The 26542-nt window shown below is 51.3% G+C and overlaps 3 protein-coding genes across 3 annotated transcripts; 1 reads left to right on the plus strand and 2 right to left on the minus strand.

Annotated features, from left to right (window-relative positions):
* Positions 1-26: 26 nt before the first annotated feature.
* UBE4A (ubiquitination factor E4A) lies at positions 27-15277 on the minus strand. Its single transcript, XM_066981114.1, has 19 exons — positions 15076-15277; positions 14687-14863; positions 13678-13790; positions 12886-13038; positions 12617-12776; positions 12017-12219; positions 11272-11463; positions 9958-10291; positions 9564-9690; positions 8078-8385; positions 7390-7522; positions 6275-6462; positions 5219-5319; positions 4989-5102; positions 3281-3455; positions 2961-3141; positions 2202-2349; positions 1531-1688; positions 27-742 (listed from the first exon to the last, which is right to left on the minus strand). Exons 1-19 carry the CDS (start codon positions 15194-15196, stop codon positions 604-606), a joined length of 3225 nt encoding a protein of 1074 aa, XP_066837215.1. The 5' UTR covers positions 15197-15277; the 3' UTR covers positions 27-603.
* Positions 15278-15476: 199 nt separating this feature from the next.
* LOC106039791 (G protein-activated inward rectifier potassium channel 4-like) lies at positions 15477-19317 on the minus strand. The gene is made up of 4 exons (XM_048063355.2): positions 19185-19317; positions 17668-17900; positions 16263-17499; positions 15477-15935 (listed from the first exon to the last, which is right to left on the minus strand). The coding sequence occupies exons 1-4, from the start codon at positions 19225-19227 to the stop codon at positions 15700-15702; spliced, it is 1749 nt and encodes a 582-aa protein (XP_047919312.2). The 5' UTR covers positions 19228-19317; the 3' UTR covers positions 15477-15699.
* A 3923-nt stretch (positions 19318-23240) lies between these two features.
* LOC106039790 (claudin-22) lies at positions 23241-26109 on the plus strand. Its single transcript, XM_013187196.3, has one exon. The coding sequence runs from the start codon at positions 24996-24998 to the stop codon at positions 25686-25688; it is 693 nt and encodes a 230-aa protein (XP_013042650.2). The 5' UTR covers positions 23241-24995; the 3' UTR covers positions 25689-26109.
* Positions 26110-26542: the final 433 nt, after the last annotated feature.

The following is a 26542-nucleotide window of genomic DNA, read 5'->3' on the forward strand; positions in this document are numbered from 1 at the left end:
TTAGCTACTAGACCTCCGCAGGCGGCTGTAAGCAAAGTATTGCATTTCATCACCCCTTATTCCCGTGTATCATTTGAAGAAGAAACCCCGGCACACAGTCAGCCTGTCCAAATCCGCAGAACTGTCCGTTTCAGTCCTTGCCAACATCTACACTTGAGAGCTGCTGCAGATGCAAAGGCATCCTTTTCACATTAAACATGATTACATAGTCTAAACAACTTGGGAGTCAACAGCAACAGAATAGAGGGTGGGGTAGCAAAGGAAAGGTAACACGGCCGTTAGAAACAGCCAACACAAACAGCAATTAATACAGGGCCAGGGCACCAGGACAATCAGAAGAGGCTGAATCTTCCCAAGATGCAGAGGCTAGGAAGCTGTAGTGCAGTAGAAAGTTTTAGTATTAAACAGTAAGTCTTGAAAGGAAAGACAGAATAAGGGATAAAAGAGAAGGTGCTAGGAGAGATTCAAGATGTGGCGCAATGCACTGGATGCACTCTTCATTCATGTGGCAAGTTTCACAGATGCTCTGGAGCACCCGCCACCACCCTTACAAGACGTTCGTCTTGCCAACGATTGCACGTCTGGGGATGTAGAACTTGGTTCTCAATTCAGTGTGTCCTCCAAGTCCTCCTTCTGCTTTTTCCTCTCCGCAAGCCATTGCTGGATCTTTTCTTTCAGCTCCGTGTTTGGTCTAATCTGGTCCATAGTGAGGGGGCTCCGATTAAAAGGATCCGTCTGATCACTGAAAGAGAGCAGTGAGGAGATTACTTTGACAGTCTCCTTGCTAGAATAAAAGTAGTAAGGCTAGGAGGACTGGCATGATCTTCCTGCTAATTAAGTGAACTTCATCAGCCAACACTGAGACCAGGTGTTGCTGGATAACATCAGATAAGTGATATATATCCCCCAAAAGTATTAGCTGCAGATGCACACAGGCCACTTCATTTGTAGGGCCCAGGACAGCAAGGATGAACGAGGAGCATGGGACATGTTGGAAGAAAGTGAACAAACAAACCACACCACATTCGACAAGGTCAGCACATCATCTCTTACAAAACACTGAAATCTTCTACAGCTTTAGGCAATAAAAGGCACTCTTTTGTATTCATTGTAATCCAAAACTTTAGATACGTTTAGTGAAAAATCCAGACAAGAGTGATGTATAAATATCTGCATCCAATAACCAAACTGTCCCTCACTAAAGGCAGCATGTGCATAATCTATTCTGTACTTCCATCTCTGGGCTAAAGTCAGAAAAAACACGTTAAACACTTTTAATCATGTCTGGAATTTATTTCAGAAAAGCCACATTTGAGACCAGGTTACAGGTGATTCTGAACACAGAATCATTAAAGCCCTGGACTTCACAGCAAGCTGGTAAATTGGGGAGTGAAGGAGACTGCAGATGTGTACCCACCCCATCCCAAGCTTCCACCCTGGAAAAGCACACGTCATTGGCACATAAAGAACAGTCAGTGCCAAAGGAAGCTTAACCTGAACCAAGGACGCAGTTAAGCCTGTGTTTCATACCTGAGCAGGTGCCGGGCTATGGTTGACCTATCCACGGTGACGCGGGACGATGGCAGTATTACCGGGTCAGACATCAGAGTGCTCATGATAGGATCCAGGAACTCATCACAGGCATCTGCATACGTCTCTTCTTCTTGCTGCTGACGGTCTGCAAGAGACTGGCAAGCACACACAGCTTTTAAAACACAAGATTTCTCAGTGCTGTTCCACTTTGTTTAAAAAGAGGTTTGCTCCTAACTAGTAGTGAGGCATCACCATGACTGAAAAAAAGCCTCACTGGAACATAAAAACATCACAGCTGGTCAAGGCAATGGCTATGTAACAGGGTCACTTGAAACATGCAAAAATGTAGATCAGGTCTGAGAGCCCAGTCTAACACACTTATTTCCTACTGGAAATTAACACACTGGTAGTCAGGAAGCACAGGCCTTGCTGTAAGCCACGCATTTCGTTTTTCACCCTGCATGCTTATTCATCTGTAGCATCCAGTTCTTGAATTGTCTAAAACATTTACAGGTGCACACCAGAAAGGAGCCTTCTCAGCTGCCCAACCTGGTGCCTCATATCAAGCACCATTCCCCAGAACTGCAGCTTCACAGCAAAGATGCAGTGATGGAAAAGGATACCAACTGCATTTCTTCTTTTTGGTTTTTATTCACTCCACCTCTCACCTTGATCCTCTCAGCCAGGTTACTGAAAGCCACTATCATATTGCCAGGCTTATTGATTTTCTTCAGAACCCTTACTGTCTGGGCAAAGAGTGTTGGTGAATAGGAACGTCCATCCTTGGGTACAGTGGCACAGAAATTTTCTTCATCCCTGAACCACAAAAGTTGAACAAGAGTTTAAGAATTCTTATTTATCAGGCTGCAAAACACACAAAACACAGTCCCCCCAACAGTTGCATTGTGACAGCAAAGAACTCAAGAGACATGAAAACTAGAGAAAAGCTTGACTGTAAGCAAGCAGTTTTCCTAGGTCTTCTCCAGAGAGACCCAATTTACAAATTTAACTGCTATTATGCTCAACTTCCATTCCTACCAAGTTGCAGCTGACTTCCCTGCGTAATTTAGAAATTATTACAAATGAGCACACTGCACTTCTGAAAGGTTCGTTAAGGACCTCTGTTAACGTAGGTCTTGCTGGAAAACACTCCCACCTTGTGGCAAAGGAGGCTACAGAGCTCTGCTGCTCCAGATGTTCACCTGACTCCAGCTACAGTTCTCATCCCAGTGCAAACTTTGGTGTGCATGTCACAGCAAGTCCCACTTTAGGCCAAATTAGATTTCCACTTCATTCCAGGCAGTGTCCAACAGAAGACAAAATCCTGTTTACACTCAATTATGAGTCTCAAGTCCAAGTACCCAAAGGCTGCCATTCTCCACAAGCACCTCCTGACATCCCACCTCCAGCTCTCCCTTGTCACATACCCAAGGTTCAGGTAGATCGTACAGATGTCAGAAACTAGCTGTTGCGGTTTGAAGTCAAACTCGCTGAAATCCTTGACTTTCAAAGCTCCCATTTTAGGGCCAACCAGGTGTTGCAGGAAATAGTTTAGCATGGAGATGATGCGCTCAGCAAGAAAAGGATGCACAAACAGGGACTTAATTTCTGGAACAGAAACCAATAGTTCCCTGAGCTTCACAGTAACCCAGTCCCTCTCTGACAATCCTTAAACTGAATTAGGCCCCCCCGATTCCCAGGCAATGCTGTTCTACAGGTCCCAGTGGACAGGATTTGCTCTCCCTACCTGATGTTAGGAAGGCCAGAGTACCGATGGTTTCATTGGACATGATGTTATGGAAGCGAGCCAGCTGACCAAACATCTGCAGGCTTGACTCCTTCTCCCGCCGAGCCTCCTGGGACAGGCTGTCCCACTCACCACGGTCCTTCTCTATCTGCTGAACTTTAATCTTACTTAGGTACTGTAAAGACACAGCAGGGAAGAGCATGGGAGCAGCAGTCTGAGTACACAGCTTTATTAAGTAGAATGCTTTCCTTTCAGCCAGGCAATCCCCTCAGGACATAGAAGAGGCACGTGCTTGTTAGAGAAACAAGTAAGGTGTCTCCTACAGCAGCCTCGGGAGAATAGGCAGGTAAATAGGCTACAAAAGCTAACCTAGACTGCTCCCTCAATGACCAAGAGCATTATCAGGGAGGTGTTCAAAAACAAAATGTCTGTAATGAGTATTGATTAAAGAAGTTGAGGTTGCTCCTCATACACAGTACCTTCAGTCTGCAACCTACCAGCACAGACAGAAAAGAAGTTTTCTGAACCAAGAAAAGAAAAAAAAAGTCATCGTAGATGTTCACCACAGCTTTGGGTGCTAAGCATAGAGAGCATCCACTTTCCAGACTATCTCCTCTGGTGAATCAGTATAATCTCACATACTTTCCTACGGCTAATTCCAGTTTAACACATCTAGGTAATGTTAACAGAAAGCAACAAGTCCCACTGCTGATCTGCCTTATCTCAGGTGAGACAGAGGTAGAAAAACCAAAGTCTATTTTTCAAGACTGGAATACCATGAGTTAATTAAGATTCCAAAACTAGGAAGTATAAATAAAAGTTCACTTGTGTTATAATGCTTTTGTATTCTCACTGCCCTGTGCAACTTAATGGTAAGACCTCAGCTACTACCTCTTCCACTCTGACAGGGGCCCATTCAGGAAGAAAAAGGTATTGAGTATTTGAAAAGGGTCACAGCTGCATACCTTTAACAAAACTCAGAATGTTCATATTGACAAATGATAGGAAGTCCAAAAACATTCAAAGCCACATCCGTAACATCCATATCACCTGTCTGATCTGACAGCCTCCAGACAATCTGTTCTGCCACAGGTAAAAACTCCACACAAAAGCCCTTTCTAGTAGCAACAAGCAGCCACAAAGGGTGTAGTGAGACAGCCACCACACACCAGGGACACAAGTGCAGCTGGAACTTGCCCTGTAAACCCAAAGGAAAACCGCCTAGAGACAAAAGGCCTTTGTTAGGATATGCCACCAGTGGAAAGGCCAAGAGGATTTGATAATCATAAACTGCAGAACTTGTTTAAAGCCTGGCTGCATCCAGATTAGCAACAGGCAGATTTCCTTCCAACTCTGCTAGCACTTGCTTCTCAATCAAAAAAACCAGCTCTTTTGCTCTGACCTGCCTCCCAAGACGAAGAGGAAAGGAAGAAAGTGCCCTCTGTGCACTGTCCCATCATCACGTCCCCATCATACTTGCTGCTGTAACCCCTTCTTCCAAGGCATTTGCAACACCAGCCTTGATGCTTTTAACATTATGAACTGGCTCAGCTGAGTTTCCTAGCAAGTGTCTACTGCAAGGATTCATCCAAAGAATTGAGTACATGAATGCTGTTCTAGAGATAGAGTCAATATTGTAACAAGCTATCTTCAAGTGAGTGAGAACTGGTTCCTACATGATGCCTGCAGCACACGTAGTAAGCCCTACCTGTATGGCTTCATCCAACAGGAAAATGGCATCATTCATGAGCAAATTAAGGAAGCGCAAGAAGAGAGGGGGATTCATTGCCTCTAGGTTCTCTGAGGCATAATCAGCCAAAGCCTGCAAACAACAACAAAACAGTTAATGCTCTGGCACACTCCAGACTGTAGGACGCAAATCCATATACTGCATTAGGAGCTAGATACACATGCTTACATGTATGCCTCTTGCCCTACCTTTATGCTTTGTCGGTATGAATCTGTGCCCCACATGTATCTCAGAATGGGGTACATTGGACGTCGGTAATTAAATTTCTGTTCAAACTGATGTGGGTCACCTAGACACAAGCAGAAGAGCATTGCAAATCAGCTGTGGGCACAGAGAAGGATTTTAAATTCCTTTCCAATGTTTGTTTAGCACTGTGTGGGAGCAGGCTGCATTTTCTTCAGAAAGCTAAAACGCTGACCTCCCAGTGCACACAGCTGGGGCACCGAATGCATCAACAGCCAGCAAGCAGTCAGGGCACAATTTTCACTGTTGCTTCCTCAACAAAAAAGTTCAGCAGTTTCTAGTGAATGTGAGCACTGCCATGACCATACTAGCACTAAGCATCCACAGAGCATGGCAAGCAAGTCCTGTGGAACAATAGCCAGGGGAGACGTGCAGCTGCCGGGGCCATGGCTTTTTTTTTGTTTTTTAAAAAAAAAGATCACCTCAGTAGCTATCAGGATACTTTTATAATAGCAGGATGTAGTGCCAATGGACACTCAGTGTGCCTGGCAGCATCCCAAGCAGGAGGCCAGTGTTACAGCAGCAGCCCATATGCCTGCGGACAGGTGAGAAGGGCAGCTCCTCTAGCTCTTGAGCAAATCTCCCATTTCAAAGAACAGGAAGTTCCAATAGCATGCACACCATATATACATTTCCTCTAACAGCATGCTTTGCCTATTGCTCTCACAGGATTAGAAAACCAGCTCCTTGAGAAGTCAGATCTGACACTGATTTCAAAGCAGCACAACAAATCCCACATAGTATAAGAGGATGGGTAATTATAAGCATTACTTTGCTGAAAAGCTTGTGCTCTGAGGGTTACACTTTTTAGCTATGTAGTCCCGCACAAGTCAGAAGTTTGGAAAGACCAATGCTTTGCTGGAATGCTTTCTGTCTAAAACAATTGAGCAATTTAACACAACATAAAGATTCATCTGTTTTTACTGAAGTACTTCACAACTCAAAGACATCCCACTACAGATTTTACAGAAGGAAGACACCTCTTCCCCTTTCACACCTACCAGTAAACTCGATATCCACAAAGACTTTAATAAGTGCCTCAGCAAGATGGGCAGCATTCTGGTAAGAGCAGAATACTCGTTTGCGATGAAACACACTGGAGACAAGTGGATTTTGGACCTGATCTAAATGAGGCATCACAGCTTCCAGCACTTCTGCCAGCTTGGCTCGCAGATGAGGATTTTTCATTCTGCAAGAGAAAAAAAAAATATGCAAATTCAGCATGGCATGAGGGCCGCAGAGGGGACTTAACTGTACAGAAAATGCTCCAGGAGCTGTGCCCATCCATACAGGAACAGCCAGTTGTTGCAAACTATTTGTAAAACTGATGCTGGCATTGAGCTGCTCTGAGCCACAGGAAGAATGCAGGCAGTCAGCACTCATAATTAAATCTCAGACAGAAAGGGGAACAGGTACGGGAAATATCAAAGCTGTTGCTTCCATCCCTCACAGAACAGAATTCTGGCAGGGCGTACTGCTGGCAAGCCATGCTTGCTTGTCAGCTGTAGCTTCCCTGAGCAAACATGACTTGTCAGCCCAGCTTTGTACTTATTGTCCAATGACTTGTTTCCTATTTATTCTGAAAGTCCAAAGTCCCTTGCCTGCTGAGCTTGCTTTCCGGTGTATGACTGGATACTGAGCAAGGTGAGGGCATAATTCTCTACTTCACCGGTGGGGCAGAAGCTGAACAGCCTGCCCAAGGTCAGGCTGTGGGTTACTGCCAAGATGAACTACAACTCAGATCTTCCAGGGCCAGCCCAGATTAGTGGGAACAGTATATATACAAAAAGCTCCCTAGTAAGTGAATCTCCACCTGCTCCTCACTTTCCTCACTTACTGTTCACTGTTACCTCGTTCTACCTGCCTAAGCTCCTGCGTAGTATGACGCATCAAGTTTTTAGACACAATCCTATTTGTGCCGCATGTGAAACCCAAGTCCTTCAGGAAATTTCTTGTGACTTCTATGAACAGAATTTAACTTTTTTTCAATGAGGTAAAGCGAATCGCAGATGTATAAACTAAATCTCAAGACATCTCTAACAATTTCCGCTTCCTTGGTTCTACCCAGGTGCTCTGCAGAAAAGCATAAAGGGCTTACAACTGGAGCTGTACATACCTCTCCACGTCACCCATGAAAACAGTAACAAAGTGAAGGATATGTTCCAGAGAATCGGCAGAAGTCTCCAGAATGTCATCAGCAAAGCGTCGCAGGAAAATGAAGAAGTCGCCCAAATTATCTGCAAAGAATTCTGTGAACAGAAATTGTATATTAATTCCTTCTTGTGCAGCTCACAGCCTGCTTTTTGGCCTTCCATGTACTTAGCTTACCTCCCTGATTCTGATTAAAGTTTCTAGAACTAAGTAGTTGTATTAGAACACCACAATCACAAAGAATAGTCAGCTTTATGAAACTTGTTATGCACTGGATTCACTTCAATTATCAGGGTAACACCCAGCAGCTATCTGTTGATGTTACGCACTGCTCAAGAGAAGAGAATCTCCTGACAACAGACTTTTATGCACATGGAAAATAGTAAATCAATGTGCTATTCAGCCAAACTTGGCAACTCAGCAGTGATCAGGATCTTGACATTTTGTAGCTGACCTTCGCTACACTTCCTTACCTGTTCTCTAACCCTTTCTTCCAAAGACAGAATGCCTTTCACATAGCTACATTAAAGGAAAACCCAGGTGCTTTGAACATCTTCTGGAATAAGGCCATGTGAACAGAGCACTACTTAAATTACGTCAGATTCAGACCCTTATGCGCAGCAGCCACAAAGCAGCAGGAAAGGTGGTTTCACCTGGTACGTAGGCCAATGCACTGTTTTCCACCCCTGGCAATGGGAACGTCAGCTCTAGAGGCTCAGTCCCTTGGTTTCCTATAGCCAACTGCACCAGAAGAACTGCCATGGACACCTGCAGATTAAGGCAGTTCTGCAGCATCTGTGGCTCTGTCATTGCTGTCTTTGTGGAGAGATAGATGGTCATCAGGCGTTCAAACTGCTCCCTGAGGCTGTCAGCAGCAGGGCTAGAACTCTGCTGAGCTTCTCGCCACGCTACTTGCAGGCGGTGAAGGCTTTGGTTTATCTTTACCATCTGGTCATGCAACCTAGTAAAAAAAAAAAAGGGTGAGGAAGACACCAGACAAGATACAAATAAGTTTAGTACAGACTGCCTAAGTGAAACAGAAGTCACCACACACTGAGAGAGATGTTTTGTGCAGCTGCCAGTGCAAGACTTCAAAATGTTGCCAGCTTGACCAGGTGTGCTGCTTCCCTCTCTGAGCAGCAGCAGGGAGGCTGCAACGCAGCAAGTGTACTTTCAATTCAAACTATTTCCTGCAGATAATCCGCTTGGGGGCCAGCAGCGGGAAGTGCTTGAAGAAAGGCAAGCCACCGCTTGGGAGGGTAAGATATCCTCCTGAGGAGCCAAAGAAGTCTGTTACGCAGCCTGGTAAACCAACGGCTCCTACGAAGCACTCTTCAGCAGAGCAGATAATGAGACTACGCAGCTGCAAACCCTGTTAGATTACCAAGGTCAGGGAGTGGGTAAGCCCTGGAGATGCCTGTAAGGTGACATTTTCAGTTTCCCAGCAACAAGCCACTTGCATAACTTTTTCATCTATTTCTATATTTAGATAATAAACCAGAAGGGGACTAGGCTTGGATCAGCAGTGACCTCATAGTATCCAGGCAACAATTTGCAGAAGACTAAGAAAAACAGTGCATTCTGGTGTCCAGAAAATTGTTTCCTGGAAACAGCCAGTTACCTTGCATTTGTGTTTCAATTAAAATCCATTTAGTGGGCCAGTTCAGACACTTCACAGTGGGCAAGTACTCTGCTACTCAGAAGCTCTCTAGCAGATAAGCAAGGGGACACAGGCCTGTTCTCTCAGAGAAGGTATGAGAACTGAGTGAGCCATGCCAATCCAGCACTTAGCTGTTAAGACACTATAAATAACATGGACTCCTGTCAGCTTTGACTGAACACAAGTGAATTTCTTCACAAAATTAGTCAGCCTGATGCTCAAGGGTCAGTCAAAACATACTGTGAAAGGCATTTGGCAACTCAAGTGTCTCACTCTAAGTTGCGAGTATTTAGTAAAACTTTATGTAACTGTACACGGATGCAAAATAGTGCTGGGAGCAATCATTTACCTACAGCTTTAACAATCACATTTTTTCTGAATATCAGGTATCATTCTTGCAAAGTGCATACCTCGGTAGCACATCTAACACCTCAGAGGTCAGCTCCTTAAGAACACTCATACAGCTGTAGAACCATTACCTGTGAAATCCTAAGTGAAGGGTGTATTGTGTTAGGACCAGGTTTTCTGTCACCAGATTGTAGCTGTTTGCAAACTCTGGCTCTTGCTCAGTCACAGCAGGTATCAAACATGTTTCTTTTTCTAAACCTAGAATTAAAAACATCTCTGCATTAAGTCCTACCCAGAAGCATCGGTAAGGAAAGAGTGCTCAAGATGGCTCCCACTGATAATATGAAATGACTGTAGGTGATGCTGGGCAGTATTTATTTGTATTCAGTTCTTCCTTTGCTCCTCTCTAGTGCTTCATTTCTCTCTCCCTTTACTGGTGTACAGCAAGAGAGCACTGCTGGGAAAGGTAGGGAACTGAAGAGATCCCCTGTCTAATTCATTTACTCCCACAGGTTTTGGGCATACCTTTCATATGTACATTCTTACTCCTCCTTTCCTCTTCATTCAGCTCCTTTAGGGCACAGTAAGTAGGATTAAAGGTTAGCAGCCTAGGAGATTTTGGTTTGCAGAAGGGCTGACACAGCTTTAGGAGTGCAGCTCCCAAATTCAGGAAGAAGGCATCTGAGGCATACATCTGGAAGAAGATCTCTGGCATCTGATTAGCCCAAATTTTGGTACGGCCTGCATTAGCATGGAGACAGTTTCCCAGCCAGGACAAAATCCTGTGCTTTGTTTCTGGAGACAACTGCAACAGGTTCTTGAGCATCTGGTAGATCTTCTCGTGGAATTGGGCCATAAACTGTTAGAGGGAACAGAGCATGTTTGAAGGAGTCATTGTTAGAAAGGCGTCTTTTGCCTGTCCTGTCATTAATGCTGGAGCTGTCACAGGTCCAGACTACATCCTACTCTTAAAAGGCAGGATTTTCAAAGAAAATTTTTTAAAGATTTTTTTTTTTTCAAAGTCACGACACCTAAATCAATCACCCATCAGACATGTTATGAAAAGGCCAAATCCTGAGGCCACCAAGAAAGGATAATTAGGGACACGCTCAAAAGCATAGCCAAGAGCAAGTTGTTTCAGTAGGAAGTAAATCAAAATTCTTTGCACATTTTTGGCAGAAACAATGACCCTAAAAGAATACATGGCTGGGAATCCCATTCTCTGGGACAAACTCCTGCACCTGAGCATCCTTCCCTGTAGAACAAGAACTGTGCTTATGTTCTGATTTGTGATGCTTTGTTCTATCTTCTGAAATAATCTTTAAGATCCTCCCAGCACTAATGATCTCAGGAGGGAAGCTATTTAATTACAAATACACAGTGAGTGTTGCCTGTCATTTTATCTGCTAGTGAGTCAATGTTTCAATTACGGGACAGGTACTGAAAAATATTTCATAGTGCTTACAACATCTAAGTTAAATTATCTCCATATACCATCTTAAGCTATGGTACCAGTATCTGTTCTGAAAGTACCCTACCATTTTCCCAAAAATCAGAAAACTACTTTGGTAACAGATGACTCACTCTTAAGCAGCAGAAACACGTGATCAATTTGAAGACTTCGGTTACAACCTGAGTAAGCACGCAAAGCTATTTACATTTTACAGATGGAGAATCCACAATCCAAAGCAGTTCTGTGACTTGCTCAGCCACCAAGACATGCTATCAAAGAGCCAGTGGAAGAACTCAGCACCAACATCAAGTCTTTTCCCTTTAACCCGCAAGCCCAGAGACTAATAAAATACACTGGGAAGCAGCAGTATTACACTTCAGCCCCACCTGATGGATGTTGGATTCCTGCACCTTGATCTCTTGTGGACTGGATCGGGATGGATTCAAGAAGTAGCCGTGATTCTCTACTACACCAGGAGTCTTTAGCAAACAGGAGATATTTAAAATGGCACCTAACAAAGTCTTCTGATACATCTGTCCATTATTAGGATCCTTGGGCTGAATATAGCCTGCAAATACCTAGGGAACAGATAAACATGCTGACATTTATATAAAATCCCACTAAAAAAAACTATGGGTTTAGGCCAGCAAATCAGAAACTAAAAGGACCAAGGGTACACACAAGTTGTTACACTGCACTTTTGGTTTGAACTGAACAGGTTAGATCATCTAAATGCATCCCTGTAAGCAGAATCTGTGAGTGACCAAGTAGATCATCTTGGGTATGCACAAGTCTAACTGCAGTGCAGGTATCAGAATTACACTAATGATAACAAATTTCTAAAAATGAAAAGAGCGCAAGAAGCAACCAGCCTGTCACTGAAAAATAAACAAGGGATAAATCATCAGCCATTGAGCAGAAAGTTACAGGTACATTAGAAGTGTCTCTTTGTATAACCAACATCTACTACCCTGTTGTCACCTGCAAACTGTTTTCTCTTCTTCTACCTCTTGTCTTTGAGTGATGCTAGAGAAGCATTCACTGAACACCACTAGGATTACACTATTGCAACCTGTGGGGTTTCCGCATAAGACAAAAGTTACTAGCTCTTCATAAGGCTAGGACACATACCTTTGCTATATCTTTCTGCTTTGTGAAGTAGAGGAGCATATCTAGGTAAGTGTACAGCAGGATCTGACAAAGGTCCAAGTCCTTGATCCTGCCCAGCAAAATATCGAACACTGGAATCATGACTTCCCCAAACGTCCGCACTTCCTCATCCATTGTTAAGGCTTCTATGACCTCCTCGAGAAACTCAGTCATGTCTTCAAAATCTAGCAAGCGATACAAGACCGTTACAGACAAAGAGATCCTCAGTGCGGCCAAAGCTCAGAGTATGCACACCCTGCTACCCAAGCACAGCCCTCCCTTTCACCTTCCTTTTAACAATGAATGGAGCCAAAGCTTCACTCAAGCCACAATATTCGTCCCGCAGGCTTTACCTATGTTAAGATGTCCCTGGCTTGCTTAGAGGTAAGAATTAAGAGCCTCTTTTACAGCCACTTCCTCAATGGAGACAGGAGAGCTCACCATCACCGACATTGCAAAGTGCAAACATTCAGAGGGCTGAATGCACTTAAAGAAAAATGCAGCTAGAACAAATTAAGAAGCCTTACAACACTAACGGTAACCTTACAGACTAAGGCATCAGTTAAGTTTAGTCAAACTTACGTGCCCCTCTCAGTGCCTCCAGCATCAGGTCCACCAGCTGCTCATACACATTCTGGTTGACATAAATCTCCGGGGTCAGAAGAACAGTGTGAGCATTTGACACAGTCAGATTTCGGCAGCGCACAGCAAAGGGCAGCAAGTTCTCTGGAACCTTGGTTATCTGCACAGAAACGACAAGACAGATCTGGGATCGTGTATCCAATTCTCTCCACTAAAATGTCAGCTTTTGGATAACAAAGTTATTTCCTTTCTCAGAAACTTCTACCCACCTCTTCCCTTGCCCTCTGGAAACAGGCATAGAGGTAGCGTAGAATTTGTTTCTCCCCCGCGTCCCGATCTGCAGAGAGGTTTTGTGTGGTGGCAGAGGTCATGTAAATCAGGTGGTTTCCAGGCTCCTGCAGCAACAGGCGGGTGAACAGGGCCTAGGCACAAGCAAAAATAGGCTGAAAGTGAAACAGTACCAGTAGAGAAAAAAAATCACTTAAAATAAATCCCTTATCATCTTAGGCTAAACTATTTCTGCCCAGAAGAGCCCTCTTTAACCCTTATTAAGTAAGAGTACCAGACTGAGAATCTTCAGGCTCAGTTAAGTGCTAAACTAACAATTTCTCCAATCACCTTCAAGAGCGATGGCAGTTCTAAGGGAACTCTAACTAGCAGCTCCGCACTCTGCTTTGGCAGACAGCCTTCACTCAGGATGCATTGCGTACACTTTGCGAGGAAAGATATTTAATTGCTGTTCCCAAAGTAAACAGAAGATCTAAAAGCCTTATTGTGCCGATTACTGGGAAGTTGTCAACTGTCAGGATAACTACACAGAACTAAACAAACGCATTTTTGTTTGTTTTTAAAAACAGAAAGCGCATAAAAGGCTCTCCTTTCCTGTCACCATTGCTGTAGGACAACCTGCCTCAAACGGAAAACACTAAATTCCCCACTCACAACTAGGATTTTGAAAGAGTTCCATCAGGAGCTATCAGCACATCACTCACAGCAGCTGCACTATTTCTGTCTGGACAGCCATCAGTCTGTGTGAGAAATGAGATATGCAGCAATCGTACCTGCTCAATATTTTCCATGTCAAGCCAGTCTTGGTCATCCAGATCTGCAGCCATTTCTTCCAAATACACACAACGAGCTGGAATCCCATTTCCACTTTTCATGCTGGGATCACCTGAGAAAAACACAAATAATCTATTGTCCCAAAGCTGACAGAAAACATAGCTGCAAGCAGTGAAACCTACAGGCAGGATCCTGCCCGTGGCAGAGCTGTCTGCTACCAGCTACTGCAGGGAAGCCCTGCCCCTCTCCCACCATTCCCACCCAGTTTCGTGTAGATCTGACAAGCTTCTATGAGGCTTCTCACACTTCTGCTCAAAGCATGGTCCACTCGGGAACTCATCAAGACAGCCCTCCTTCTGCGAGTACACAGGTCATGCTGCACACTGTTAGAAGTCACGCTCTTACACTGATATCACAAGTAAAAAACAGTTTAGGGCTACTACGAGAGCCGAAGCTCCCACAGGGTTCCCTTGTTCACATCCTTGCCTTGAGGGCCCGCACTCAGCAGAAGCAGCAAGAGCTTCTCAGCATGCTGCTGCCAGCAATGCCACCTTGGGCCAGCTCAGAAATGCCGAGTGCTGCCTCTGCTGGCCCCATGCAGCTGAAGACGCTCAGAAGCGCTGACTCTCAGGATTGTTTTTACGAGACAGCGGCAGAAATAGTCTCTCAGCAGCTGTGTAATGTTGCTTTCTCTGATCCTTACAAGTCAAAAGCAAACACAGGAACTCTGCTCAAGGCTTTGGGCACACCAGCTGCAGATAACCAGCTGCACGGTTCCAGGCCAGATGCTCTCCACCCAGCGTTTCTCCCAGGCTGTTTCCCACCGGCACAGGCGCAGAGCAGAGCTCCCTGCTTGAAGCGGGGCTCGCGCCTGCCGGGGTCTGCCCAGACGGGAGCACACCAGCGCCCGTCCCCTTGGGGCCCCGCAGTTGCCTTCACAAAGCAAACCACGGCAGTGATGGGCCAACACCTGCCACGGAAAGCTCAGCCCCCGGCACGAGCACTCACTGTTGTCGAGGGTGATGAGGAAGATCCTCTGGATCATGTGGTTGATGTTGAGCTGCTCGCACAGCTCCCGCTGGGAGCGGAACGAGCGGCTGATCTCGGCCACGGAGTAATCGCAGTCATCCAGGCTCTCGGAGACGCTGTTGTCGGAGTCATCCTGGCTGGCCGAGGTCTCCTCGCCTGCGACACCGAGACCCAGAGCTGCCCACCGGGCTGCCCCCCCCACCCCCGAGCTCCAGAACCGCCCCCGAGCGCCCGAACGGCCGCGTCCACACAGGAACGCGCGGCCCCGGCCCCGGGCGGCCCCGTCAGCGGCCCGCGGCTCCCCGCTCGGCCCCGCCCGGGCCCCTCGCCGGCCGCCCCCGCCCCGCCCGCCGCGCCCCGGCCCCGACCTGCCAGCGGCCGCGGCTGCTGCTTCTGCCCGGCGGCGAACTGCCTGGCGTCGGCCAGCGAGCTGAAGAGCGCGGCGAAGGGGTTGGCGGAGATGCTGTTGTTGTTCTCCTGGTCCGTCATGGCCGCGCCATGCGGGGCGGGCCGGGCCGGGCCCGGGGCCGCCGCTCCCGCTCCAGCGCCCGCCGCGCGCGTCACGGCGCCGCGCTCCGCGTGACGTCATCAACACGCGCCGGGAGCGCGGCGCGGGGCGGGGCGGGGCGCGGCGGCCCCCGAGGAGCGGCGCGGGCGGGGCTGCGGCGCCCCCTGGCGGGCGGGCGGGCAGCTGCACGCGCGGGGGCGTGGCCGAGCCGATCGGCATAATGAATATGTATGACCTCGTTTGCATACGGCGATGAACACACTGATGCACGAGCCACCGGGGGGGGGTTTCCAATATTTATTTATTTGTCTGTTTGTTTATTTGACGCCCGCGCCCTCCCCCGCCGTGCTCCCGCGGTGCCCTCACGGCGATGGGGGCCGGCGGTCTCCCCGGTGCCGGTGCCGGTGCCGGTGCCCTTACCGCGGGTGCCGGGCCCGATGGCCGCAGCGCCGCCGCCCCCCGCCGGGGCCGCCCCCGGGGCCGCTCAGACGGGCGGCGGGGCCCAGCCCAGGCCGGTGGCGGCGCGGCCCCGGCGCTGCAGCTCCGCCATCTCCTGCATCGCCTTGGCGCTGGCCGCCGGGGTCTGCACCTCGAAGGTGAGCTCGAAGCGGCTGTAGTCCACGCGGAAGGCGCCCTTCTCCAGCCACATGCAGGGCTCGAAGCGGTACCCCCACAGGATCTCGTCCTCGGTGTACGAGGTGCGGGCCTGGCACGTCATCCCTGCGGGGCACGGCCCAGGGGAGGCTCGGACGCGCCCCTCGGAGCGACACCACAGGATTCACGGTCCTGTGCCTGTGCCCGCAGCGATGCGCTCGCGGTGAAGCCCGGAGTGTGAAGGCAGGGCTCAGGCTCTGCAGAAGTGCCCGGAGATGGGCTCCGCACCACGCCGCCTGCACACCCCCCCCCAGGTCCCCACCCCTTGCACCCGGTTCCCCCGACCTCCACCTGCGGCTGCGGCACCGGGCAAACAGCGCGGCCAGGCTGGCTTCCCAACGGCAGCCACTTTGTGCGGGGCTGGACAGAGCCACCCCAACCCCTGTCACTCACCCGTGGCCTCCACAATGCCCTCGAGGATGATGATGATCTCAAACTGCTCCCTCCTCAGCGACTCCGCCGACATGTCCCAGAAGGGGCTGCGCTGGTTGATGACGTGGCAGATGATCTGGGGCTCCACCAGAAACAACCTGTCCTCCCCTGTGTCGTAGCCCAGGTTCAGCTCCGACTGCTCCAAGGGGATGAACTCCCCTTCTTTGGTCTGTCTGGATTTAATCAGTTTGGCTCTTATTTTTGCGTCCACCATGTGGCTCTCCCGGAGGTCCCCGATGCGGAACATCAGGCAGAGCTTCTCGTCTCGGTGGGAGATGACGCAGTTTTTGCTGAAGATTAAGGTCTGGGCACGCTTCTTGGGCCTGGAGATCTTGACAAACATGCAGCCCACCATAAGGGCATCAATCATGGACCCAATGATGGACTGTGCCATGAGCAGGATGACGCCTTCGGCACAGTTGGCAGTCACGATCCTGGAGCCGTAGCCAATGGTCCTCTGACTTTCCACAGAGAACAGTAAGGCAGATATGAAATTGTCCACGTTCTCGATGCATGCCTTCCACTCTGGATCGCCGATGTGGTCGATGTCACCCCTTATCCAAGCGTCGAAGAAATAGATGGTGCCAAAGACAACCCAGGTGACAATATAGCACATCATGAAAACGAAGAGGAACCAGCGGTACTTGAGGTCCACGATAGTGGTGAAAATGTCTGAGAGGAACCTCTTCTTCTCCTGGATGTTGCCCAAGTTCACCTGGCACTTGCCTACTTTGGTGACGTAGCGCTGCCTCTGCTGCTTGCTTGCCAAGCTGAGCGGCCGCTCGTCCTCCATGAGCTTGCAGCGCCGGGTCTGCAGCTTCTCCGTGGAGGGGATGGAGACGATGCTCCGGGTGGACGTTTTGCTCTGCACGGGGCTGGGGATGGTGGGCACGCTGTGCGTGTGCCGCGGGTACCAGCGGGAGGAGACGTCCCATGGCACGGGCAGTGGGTCATGGCGCGACATGCGGCGGTGCTTGGGCAGGTCGCCGGTGCTGATGGAGGTGCTGGGCCAGCACCTGGCGGGCACAATGTCCTCTGAGTCTGCTCGTCTCTGAAGCAGAGCCGGCTCACCGGGGATGACAGTGCTGTAGGGCGGGTGGAGATCGTTTGGGACTAGGGCTCTTTTCTCAGCAGCGTTGGTGGCCTCTTGCTGTTGGCTGTCGTCTGCGAGGAACACAGGGGTGGCTGGACCTTCGGGCTGCAAGGGGAAAGGGGCCAGTCCACATTAAACCGCCCTCTTCATCCTCTGTGCACCAGGCACTGAGCATCACTGAGCCTCATGTGCCTGGGAAGCTCCACACCGCACGCAGGACAGCGGGGACCTGCACGGAGCCCCGCGGGTGGTGTGCCCGGGGCGCAGCCCTACCTTCTGGGGGAAGGTGCCGTAGCGGCTGCTGTCGGTGGGCGGCCGCGGCAGGTAGGCCAGCATGTGCCTGGCGGTGGGCGCCTGCGCGGGTGGGATGGAGTTCCTCCGGCCCCGGGACTCCTCGCGGAGCAGCCAGCTGCCACCCACGCCGTTGCGGGTGCAGAGGCTGCGCTCCCACTGTGGCTCCGTGCTGCTGCTGGCGGCGGTCAGCACGGCGGCCATGGCACAGGGCGCTGCGGGAACAGAAGGGTAGCGTCAGGTGGGGTGCGGGATGCACGGGCAGCAGGCTGGGCAGGGATGGCAAAGTCGGGGGTGAACACTGGTGGGTCCTGCCGGCAGTCTCTCGGGGCTGTAGCAGGTGAAGGATGTTCACATGGTCACCACGAGAGGACAGCCCCGAGCCCCACGCAGGGCTGGTGTTGCGGCACAAATCCTGCAGCTGAGGCCCTGGGACTCCTGGCAGCGAGGCTGCTTTGGTGCTGGGGTCGGGGCTGTCGCTAATGACAGCTCCTTGCTTGCCTGAGGTGGTTTTGAAACAGAGTTCCATTCATGGGAAACAAACCCAAATCCCTCACTCCCTCACTTGTGTTAGTGACGTCTAGAGAGTCCCGGCACATTGCCTGGGGCTCACCTCCCACTTGCTCAGAGAGTTGACATTAATTTTTGTATAGCTTCTCATAGAAAGTCAAATTGGGTGTGACCCAAAGTGCTACTTAGAAATGCAAACAGCATCCTGGAGGAGACCGGAGCAACAGAATGTCCCAGCAAGGTGGGCAAGCCCCCACCGTGGTGGCTGCGGGGCACCTCGTCCCACCACCAGGGGTCTGTGGGAGCTGGAAGCATCCGTGGGAGCAGCAGCTCAGCAAGAGCTGCTCCCCCTGCTCACCTGCAGCTGCCACTGCAAGGGGAGGCAAGGTGTTAGCCCTGCGTGGGGCTGGGGATGGGAGATGCAAAGGCGGGAGAGATGCAGAGGGGTGCGCCAGGGCTGGGAGGGGAGGCTGCAGCCGGTGGGCCTGGAGCGAGAGCCCTGTCTGCAAAAAGCTCCAGGAAACTCCCAGAGGAAGCAGCCTATTAATCCCGGTCCTGCCTGGACCGTAATCCTGTTAGCCGCATTTCCGCCACGGCTTCGGCACGGTCTTGCTGCCACTGAGCTGCAGGTGCCTGGCTGTAGTGGGGATGCCGCTCTGCGTGCGGCTGTCCCACGGCCGGCAGCGTGGCACAGCTGATGAGTGCTTGCACCGCGGTGCCTTATGCTCAGGGCACCCACTGTGGCTGGAAGAGCACCCAGCACACCCTGAGGGCAGCTGCTGGGGGCCCAGGCCCTGGGAGCCACCATCTCCTGATGGGGCCCCCGCCAGGTGATGGGGCTGAGCTGGACCGGGGGAGGCACCAGATGGCTAAGCCAATTACCTGCCCTAATTGCATTGCACCACCCGGGGATGGAGGTGGCGTCTTCCTGTGAGGCCACTTGAGCAGCCCCAGCAGCTGCGTGAAACGGGCACCTTCCTGGCGGTTACCTGCAGCGTGTTTCCAGGCCCTGGAAAGTTGCTGCGAGGCCATTCAGCGACAAAACTCGGGATCGGGAAGGAGCTGGGTACAGGAGCAGGGAGGCGGTGCAGGGGTACCTGACCGATGGAGCCCCCTCCCCGTCAGCAGGCTGCAGCCTCGCGGTGCTCACAGCAGAATCTGCCCCAGCTCAGCTCCAGGTGCTTTTCCCCCCAGGGGAAAGGCCAGGGGCACTGCTGCCTCATCCAGCATCCTCTGCCTCAGCTTCTTGGTCCTTGCGTGGGCAATCTGGTCATCTGTCAAGCAGGACTGGGGCTCAGACGCTTGGGTCTTGCAGCAGCTGCGTAGAGAAGTTGCAAACAAACAAATTCTGCAATGGAGCGATCCTGCTGCAGGCTGTACACACACTCCAGGCCGTCCCAAGCCTCCGTGCATGAGCTTCGTGCAGAAACCCCATCCCGGCTGTCCTTGCCGAGCAGCCACGTGTGGTGGGTGAGCTGCACAGCACACGGCATCACCGCTCCCCACCCGTGTCCGCTGAGCTTTCCTGAACTGCCCGCTGCTTAACAGCACTGCATTTTGTGATTCAGTGAATCCTGGCTGTAGGGGAGCTAGAAGCCCTATGAGCAGAGGAATATTTACAACAAAAATGGATAAAGAGGAGGGAAAGTGAAAAACAATTGTGATTCAGCATACATCCCCACTGGGCTGGGCTGCAACAATTGGTCTAACAAGCTTTGAGGTGAGTGCTTTATCTCAGGAATAATCATTTGTCTTAATTATTTTCTTCCTCGGGGCAGCAGTGGCCAGCTGAGAGCTGACATCTGGCCTGTGTGTGCCCTTGGTGTGGGGCTGGGATCAGTTCCTCTGCTTTTCTGCCTTCCTCTGCAGCAGGAAAAGCAGGAGCTGCAGAAGCCTACATGTTTGAAGAGCACAGCTCCCACAGGCATAGTGGCAGCAGATCTGTAGCAAGACACTTTATAAAGTCAGGAAATTCTGGAAATATTAACTTCCTTTATTTTAAGATGTTTTCCCTTGATATGCTACAGCAAATGCTCCTGCCAATTTATTATGTTTAGAGATTTTTTCCCAAACCGAATGTAATTCCTGTAACAGACACCACATGAGACTCTCGGGCATGAATTTTGCATGCCCAGAGATGTGGCTCAGCACTGGAGCAAGAGCCGATGCTGCACAGGTAGGGATGGACACTCATGCAGCTCTCAAATACAAAAGGCTGGGAAGGAGAGGGGTTAACGCAGCATTGCTCTGTGCCTATTGCCCCTCAGCCCTCCTGCCTTGTCACCTCGGCCATCTCGGCCCTATTCCCTGGAGGGAAGTGCTGCAGGAGGTCCTGTTCCTGGAAAGCCTGGCAGCGAGGCAGGATTGCTCTGACCCATGGGGCCAGGAGCCCTGGGCTGCCAGGGGACCCTGCCTGAGCGCTGGGTTCTGCGCATCCTTTGAGCATCACCTGCTTTGAGAAGTGCTCACTGCCAGAGTCCTCAGGTGCAGTGCTCTGGCTCTTGCTGTGTCTCTGCCCTGCCACCTCCTGCCGCCGTCCCACGGCTGCTGCCCCAGCCCACACACCACAGACGCATGCTCCGCTTCCAAACGCTTGGTGATGCCCAGGACAAACCAAAACAGAGGGGATGGCCTTGCAGACACCCTCAGCATCACACTCCCACCCCGTCCCTTCCCCTCTCCTCCTTGGGACAGTGGCTGTGAGCCCCCTGCTCATGCAGACCTGCGTGGAAGCAGCGCCTGCGGCCCCCGGTACACCTACCGCATCTCCAGGCACAGCGCCCGCCGGGCAGGAGCAGGCATGGCCGGCAGTCCTCAGCCTCTGCCCGCACCTACAGCTGCTCTTGGGCCACCCCAGTGCCGTCCCGTCTGCCCTCAGGCATCTTCCAACCGGTTCTGGAGGAAAATCCTCTCCCGGCTGTGCAGCAGAGCTTATGGGAGGGAAGGGGAGCTCGGCAGCGTCCTCCAATCCTGCTCCACCAGAAGAAGGTCACCCATTAATCTCCCTCAGTGACGGGCAGAAATACCTCAAGTTGATTTAATCGGAAGGGCTCGGGCAAGAAGCAGATGCACTGTGGGGGTCGGCGGGCTGGCCTGCGCAGCGGAGGCATGGCCTTCCCTTTCCCCCTGCCGCAGCCTCCCAGCGTGGAGCAGGGCTGGGTTTCAGGCCAGGAGCACCAGCGGCCGCTCGTGACCTCTGCTCTCCTGTCCATCTGCCTGTGATGAGCGAGGTCCAGGGGCGGGAAGGTCCGAAACCTTGGGCTGCAGGCAGGGAGAAGCCACAGTCCCTTCCCTTGCGAGGTGCTGGGGAGGCTCACCCCACGCCCGGGGGACGGAGCTCTCAGCGTGGCCCCACACAGCCCTTCCTGGGCACCCGGGGCCCGTGGGCACACCGGGCCCCGCGGCTCCGTGCAGAAGCCGGGGCTGGAGTTTGCCTCGCAAGCAGGGGCTGCAGGCAGACGGATCCCGGCGCCTCCTGACCACCTGAGAACTGCAGGACAGGGATAACGCGCCTGGAGGGCTCACTCCTCACAGAGGATGCCGCTGTGGTGTATTTAAAGTTGTTTCCCTACAGCAGGATGGTTAAAAATAGCAAAGGTAGCACAGAGGTTATAAATAACTGCTCAGCCCCAGCCTCACACGTCTCACCGTTACCAATATAGCACAGTTAAGACTCCACAACTTGCCTTGGAGTTAAGTGTGACTGCAGGCCTCAGCTCACCCCACCTCCCACAGGCAACAGCTCCTGCCCAGGGAGGCAGCGAGGGACGGCCGGGCCGAACGGGCAGGGACGAAGGGGGCAGAGCATGCCCCCTGTCCCTGTCCCCTGTGTGACTGGCGGTGGCCCGTGCAGCAGGGCTGCCGGGGCAAATGCCGGCCACAGACATTGCCTGGAGGCAGCTTGCAACTGGCAGGACCGCGGGGATGTGTCCAGAGCCAGTGCCTGCAGGCAGGTCCTGGCTTACAGTGGGGTTTGGGACACCCAAGTTTCCCGTGCACTTCAGCAACGGTCAGGAAGGAGGGCGAGAGGTGGGCGGAAGGCAGTGGCGACTGCCCGGTGCAGGATGTGGTACGGCAGGAGGCTGCAGCAGAGCAGCCCTCAGTCAGCACCAAGCACTGGAGAGCAGGATGTGTACCCAAGAGATGAAGCTACCCGTCCCTAGAGCAAACAGGTTCTGGTGACCCTGCACTTTTATTTTTTTAAACGGTCTCCCCTCTTTCGCTTGGGTTGTGTTCCAGGAAATTGGCAGAGGCTTGGTGCTGGAGACGTGGGGCACGGAGGCACCACCAGCCCCAGCTGCGCTGAGTCCCACAGGCTCTGAGCCCCCTCCTCAGCCAGCCTGAGGCATGGGGAGGGACAGGGGGAGGGACAGAGGCAGGGAGGGAGGTCCTGTGGCCACGGCCTCTGCTGGGGTCACAGGGCCAGAGCACCTCGTGTCCTAGCTGCACGGGCATGGTGCCCAGCACCGGGCTCCTGGCCCCAGCAGCACCGACACGGCTGCTGTGATGAGGAAGGAACAGTAATTTACTAGCCTTGACCCCTAATATCCTCCTTGGTAACAAAGAGGACAGATGAATGAGAGATTAGTCAACTAATCTCCCAATGAAGATGAATCTAAAAGCTGGACCTCGTATCCCATTTGTGGGGCTGGGCATGCAGGAACAGATGGGAAGCGAGTGTCAACAGAAAATTAGGATTTTCCTTATGAAGTGGTCTCTCCTTTTTACTTTTTCCCTATCTTTTTTACAGCAAGGTCTTTTCTCTCAGTCATGGCAGGTCCTCTTTTTCCAAAGTGACATCTCAGCTCTACTTCTGTGTCCCAGCTCCCCTGGCACTTAAATGCAGATAACCCCAGTGACCCGACAACGCTGCTCTGAGGACAAATGTTTGCAAAGCACTTTCTGAGGATGCGAAGCACCACGGTGAGGGTAAAGTTCAGTCCTGGTGCAGCACAGAGACTTCCAGGACCAACACCTCTGCCTCCCACAGCAGGAGAGCCATCGCGCAGAGCTCGGCTCTGCTGAAGCAGCCTCTGGGCCATGAGGCAATGTGAAGGGAAACATTTTGCTCTCTGCAGCTTTCCTCATGCTCACGTCAAGCAGCAGCATGTTTCCCTTGGTGCTGAGTGCAATGCAGTGCCAAGTGCTCCTGACATCTCCCCTTGCCCACAGCGCTCGGCAGGGCACGGGGGGGGCGGCTGCGCCACGCTGTCCGTCTGCAAGCGTCTGTGGAAGGAGCAGGCCCGGGAGTGCCCACGGGGCCTGGCTCTGCAGCAAGGAGAAAAACGTTTCTTAGGAGCAGCTGCTTCCAGCTCAGCCTCCGGGGCCTGGGGCACAAGGCAGGCTCCCTCCCAGCACCACTGCTGCGAAGAGAAGATGCTCCCTGGAGATCCAGGCTGGGAGGGAGGAGTGCAGAGAAGATCGCTACGTTTACAAAAGTCTCCTCGACCGTGAGGAGTGGAGTAGGAGCGCAGGCACCTTGCTTTCCTCCATGATGCAGAAGGGAGAACGTCCCGCAGAACAGTGAAGCAGGAGGAGTCAGGACATCACTGTGCTCACCTCACGCTGTGATGCGTGGGTCTCACAGCGTCTGCGTGATGGGGGGCTGCTCAGCCCGGCTCCCCGATCGCTCCCATCAGCGCAGGGTGGCCGCACTCAGGGCAGAGCTGCCTCTTCCCCCAGCAGTTCATAAGGCTTTGTTGCTGCCTGTTTGTAAATTCACTATTCAAAGAAAACACGCTCAAGCCAAACCAATGCCATCATTACCTTGCTCGCTGTGAAAGTGCTTCCCAGTTGGGAGCCTTCCACCTGTGCGCTGAGCAAACAGGCAGCAGCGTCCCCTGCTCCTCCGGCAGAGCTGCGGCCTCCGTGGAAGCCCCAGTCCTCCACTGAGCTCCCGGGCAGCTCTCAAGACCTCCCTGGGTATTTATTTAAGGACAGCATGAGGGTTGATGACACAAATCTTCCTGAGAAAGCTCTATGCCGCAGTTGCCAGGAGGGGAGAGGTGCTCTCCTCCAGGCACCCTGTCCCCTGCAGCAGCCGGCAGCTCCTCTCCCCTCCCAGCCAGGGCAGGAGCTGCTGCTTGCTGGGAGCTGCTCTCTGCCAAGACTCTCACTTCAGGGTTCCTGAGGCTCAGAGGATTTGCATGCTTTCACTTAACCCTCCTGTGTATGGACAGCATGGCAAGGCAGGACCACTGCAGCTTGTGAGCCAGGTTTGCCCTGAAGCAATACTGTCTACACGCAGAGATACAAACCACCGTCCCTGGGGACACCTGGGGATGTCCTCTCCGAAGAAACTGCCAGCCCAGAGCATCCACCCCTGGCCTGACACCAGCGGTGCAGGGACAGGACATCAGAACATGCAGGGAGCGCGGCTGCACAAGCACCAAGTGCTGCATGCACAGTGGTGAGGGGAAGTGGGGGGAGAGGGAAAGGAGCATGGGGTCGATGCTTGGCTTTCCAGAACAGCTTTGCTCCCTGTTGTACCCAGTTTTTCCTGCCTAGCCAGCAGTGCCTTCTTTTAACGCAACAAAACCAACAAGACACAAAAAAATGATTGTGGCCACACCCAGGAATTAGAGGTATAAGCTTGAATTTCCCCCTATGTGACTCCGCTGAACACCAGAAGCAAATAGCAGCACTCTGTCTGTGGCTGTCAATGGAAACGGTGCATTGATGGAAATCCACACCATAAATGCACAGCTCCAAAAGTGTTAATACCAAAAGCTTCTGCTCACCTAAGCTTATCTCAGCCTCACCAGTGGAGCCGGCGCACAGCTTACAGACGCAGCGTTAGCATGGCTTGGAGCTGCAACACAAAGGTCCAACTGGGTGCAATGTTTCTCGCGCTCTTCGGGTGGGTCTCGTCCTGTGTCACCACTTTCGTGCCACTCTGGAAGAACCTCAACTTGGACTTAAATGAACTGGAGATCTGGACCATGGGGCTCTGGCAGGTCTGCATAGTCCAGGAGGAGGGAGCGACGGAGTGCAAAGCCCACGACTCCTTCCTCGCTCTGCCGCTGGAGCTGCGTGTGTCCCGAATCCTGATGTGCCTCTCCAATGGGCTGGGGCTTCTCGGATTCCTCCTCGCCAGTTTGGGCTCGGACTGCTGGAAAATATGTGAAGAAAAATCTGATCTAAAGAAATGGCTCCTGCTTGCTGGAGGAGCGGCTTTCGGCACGTCAGGGATCATGACCTTGGCGCCAGTCTCCTGGGTTGCCTATAACACGGTCCTTGAGTTTTGGGATGAAACCATTCCCAACATTGTCCCGCGTTGGGAATTTGGGGAGGCAATGTTCCTGGGGTGGTTTGCTGGATTCTTCCTTGCAGCAGGTGGGTTGCTGCTTATCTACACCACCTGCTTAAACAGGACTGAAACGCCAGACGTGCCTTCAGCAGTCTGCCTGCAGCGTCCAGCGATGGAAGGTCCAGCTGGGATATCACCGTGGAGTCACCGCTCACACCCCAAAACTGCAGACCTGGTAATCTAAGACTTGCAGCACTGTGTCCTGTGCAGCTCCTGGCTGTTCAAATTTCAGAATGTTCTTGCATTTTACAGGATGATTTGCTAATTCCTAAGACAGTGTTGCAGCCTTTTTTCCTTCCCATCTGTGTCTGTCTGCTTCACTTTTTTCTCCTTTTTTTCAAAAGAGCAAAAGCTTTTTCTGCAGCACTTGCAAACTGAACCTAGTACTGTAAGCCAAGAAGGCAAACAGAGCAGTAAAGAGCACTTCATGTTCATGGTTACATTTGCAGTATACTCAGTGATTACGCTATTGCTAGCATTCCCTGGAAATCTCCAGTAGTCAGAAATGTAATCATTGTAACATCTATGTCCAGGCTGAAAAGCTCATTCTGTGAATGTCCATTTCATTTTGATGTATTCAAAATAAATTATTTCAGTCATCACCAGCATGTTTCTGTGCTCTTAAAATATAACTGCATCTTACACAGTGCATTGGGAAGACTGGGAATGAAGGGTCTGATCTTTAAGGAACAAGGCTGCAATCTGAATATTTTGTTCATCTAGAAAAAGCTTAGGAAAAAAAAAAAGGAGAGAAGGAAAACAAAAACATGTGCTGATACAAAAAACTGTGCTCCAAAGGCAGAAAGCCAGTGGCACTATCCTGGTCACTAGCTTGATTTTCTCAACCACTGAGATGATGAAGTTATAAATGTGCCACAGACCTTCATTTAGGGAATTCTATAACAGAATTGTTTACCTGGGCATAAAAAGCAACAATGAGAGAGAGAGAGAGAGAGAGAGAGAGTGCACCTATTTTTTGTGGGTCTCTTTAAAGATCTCTTCCATGTTTTCTTGACTCAGCTATAAAAATAAAGCTTC

The sequence above is a fragment of the Anser cygnoides genome, chromosome 21 (assembly GCF_040182565.1).
Source record: "Anser cygnoides isolate HZ-2024a breed goose chromosome 21, Taihu_goose_T2T_genome, whole genome shotgun sequence".
NCBI classification, from domain to species: domain Eukaryota; kingdom Metazoa; phylum Chordata; class Aves; order Anseriformes; family Anatidae; genus Anser; species Anser cygnoides.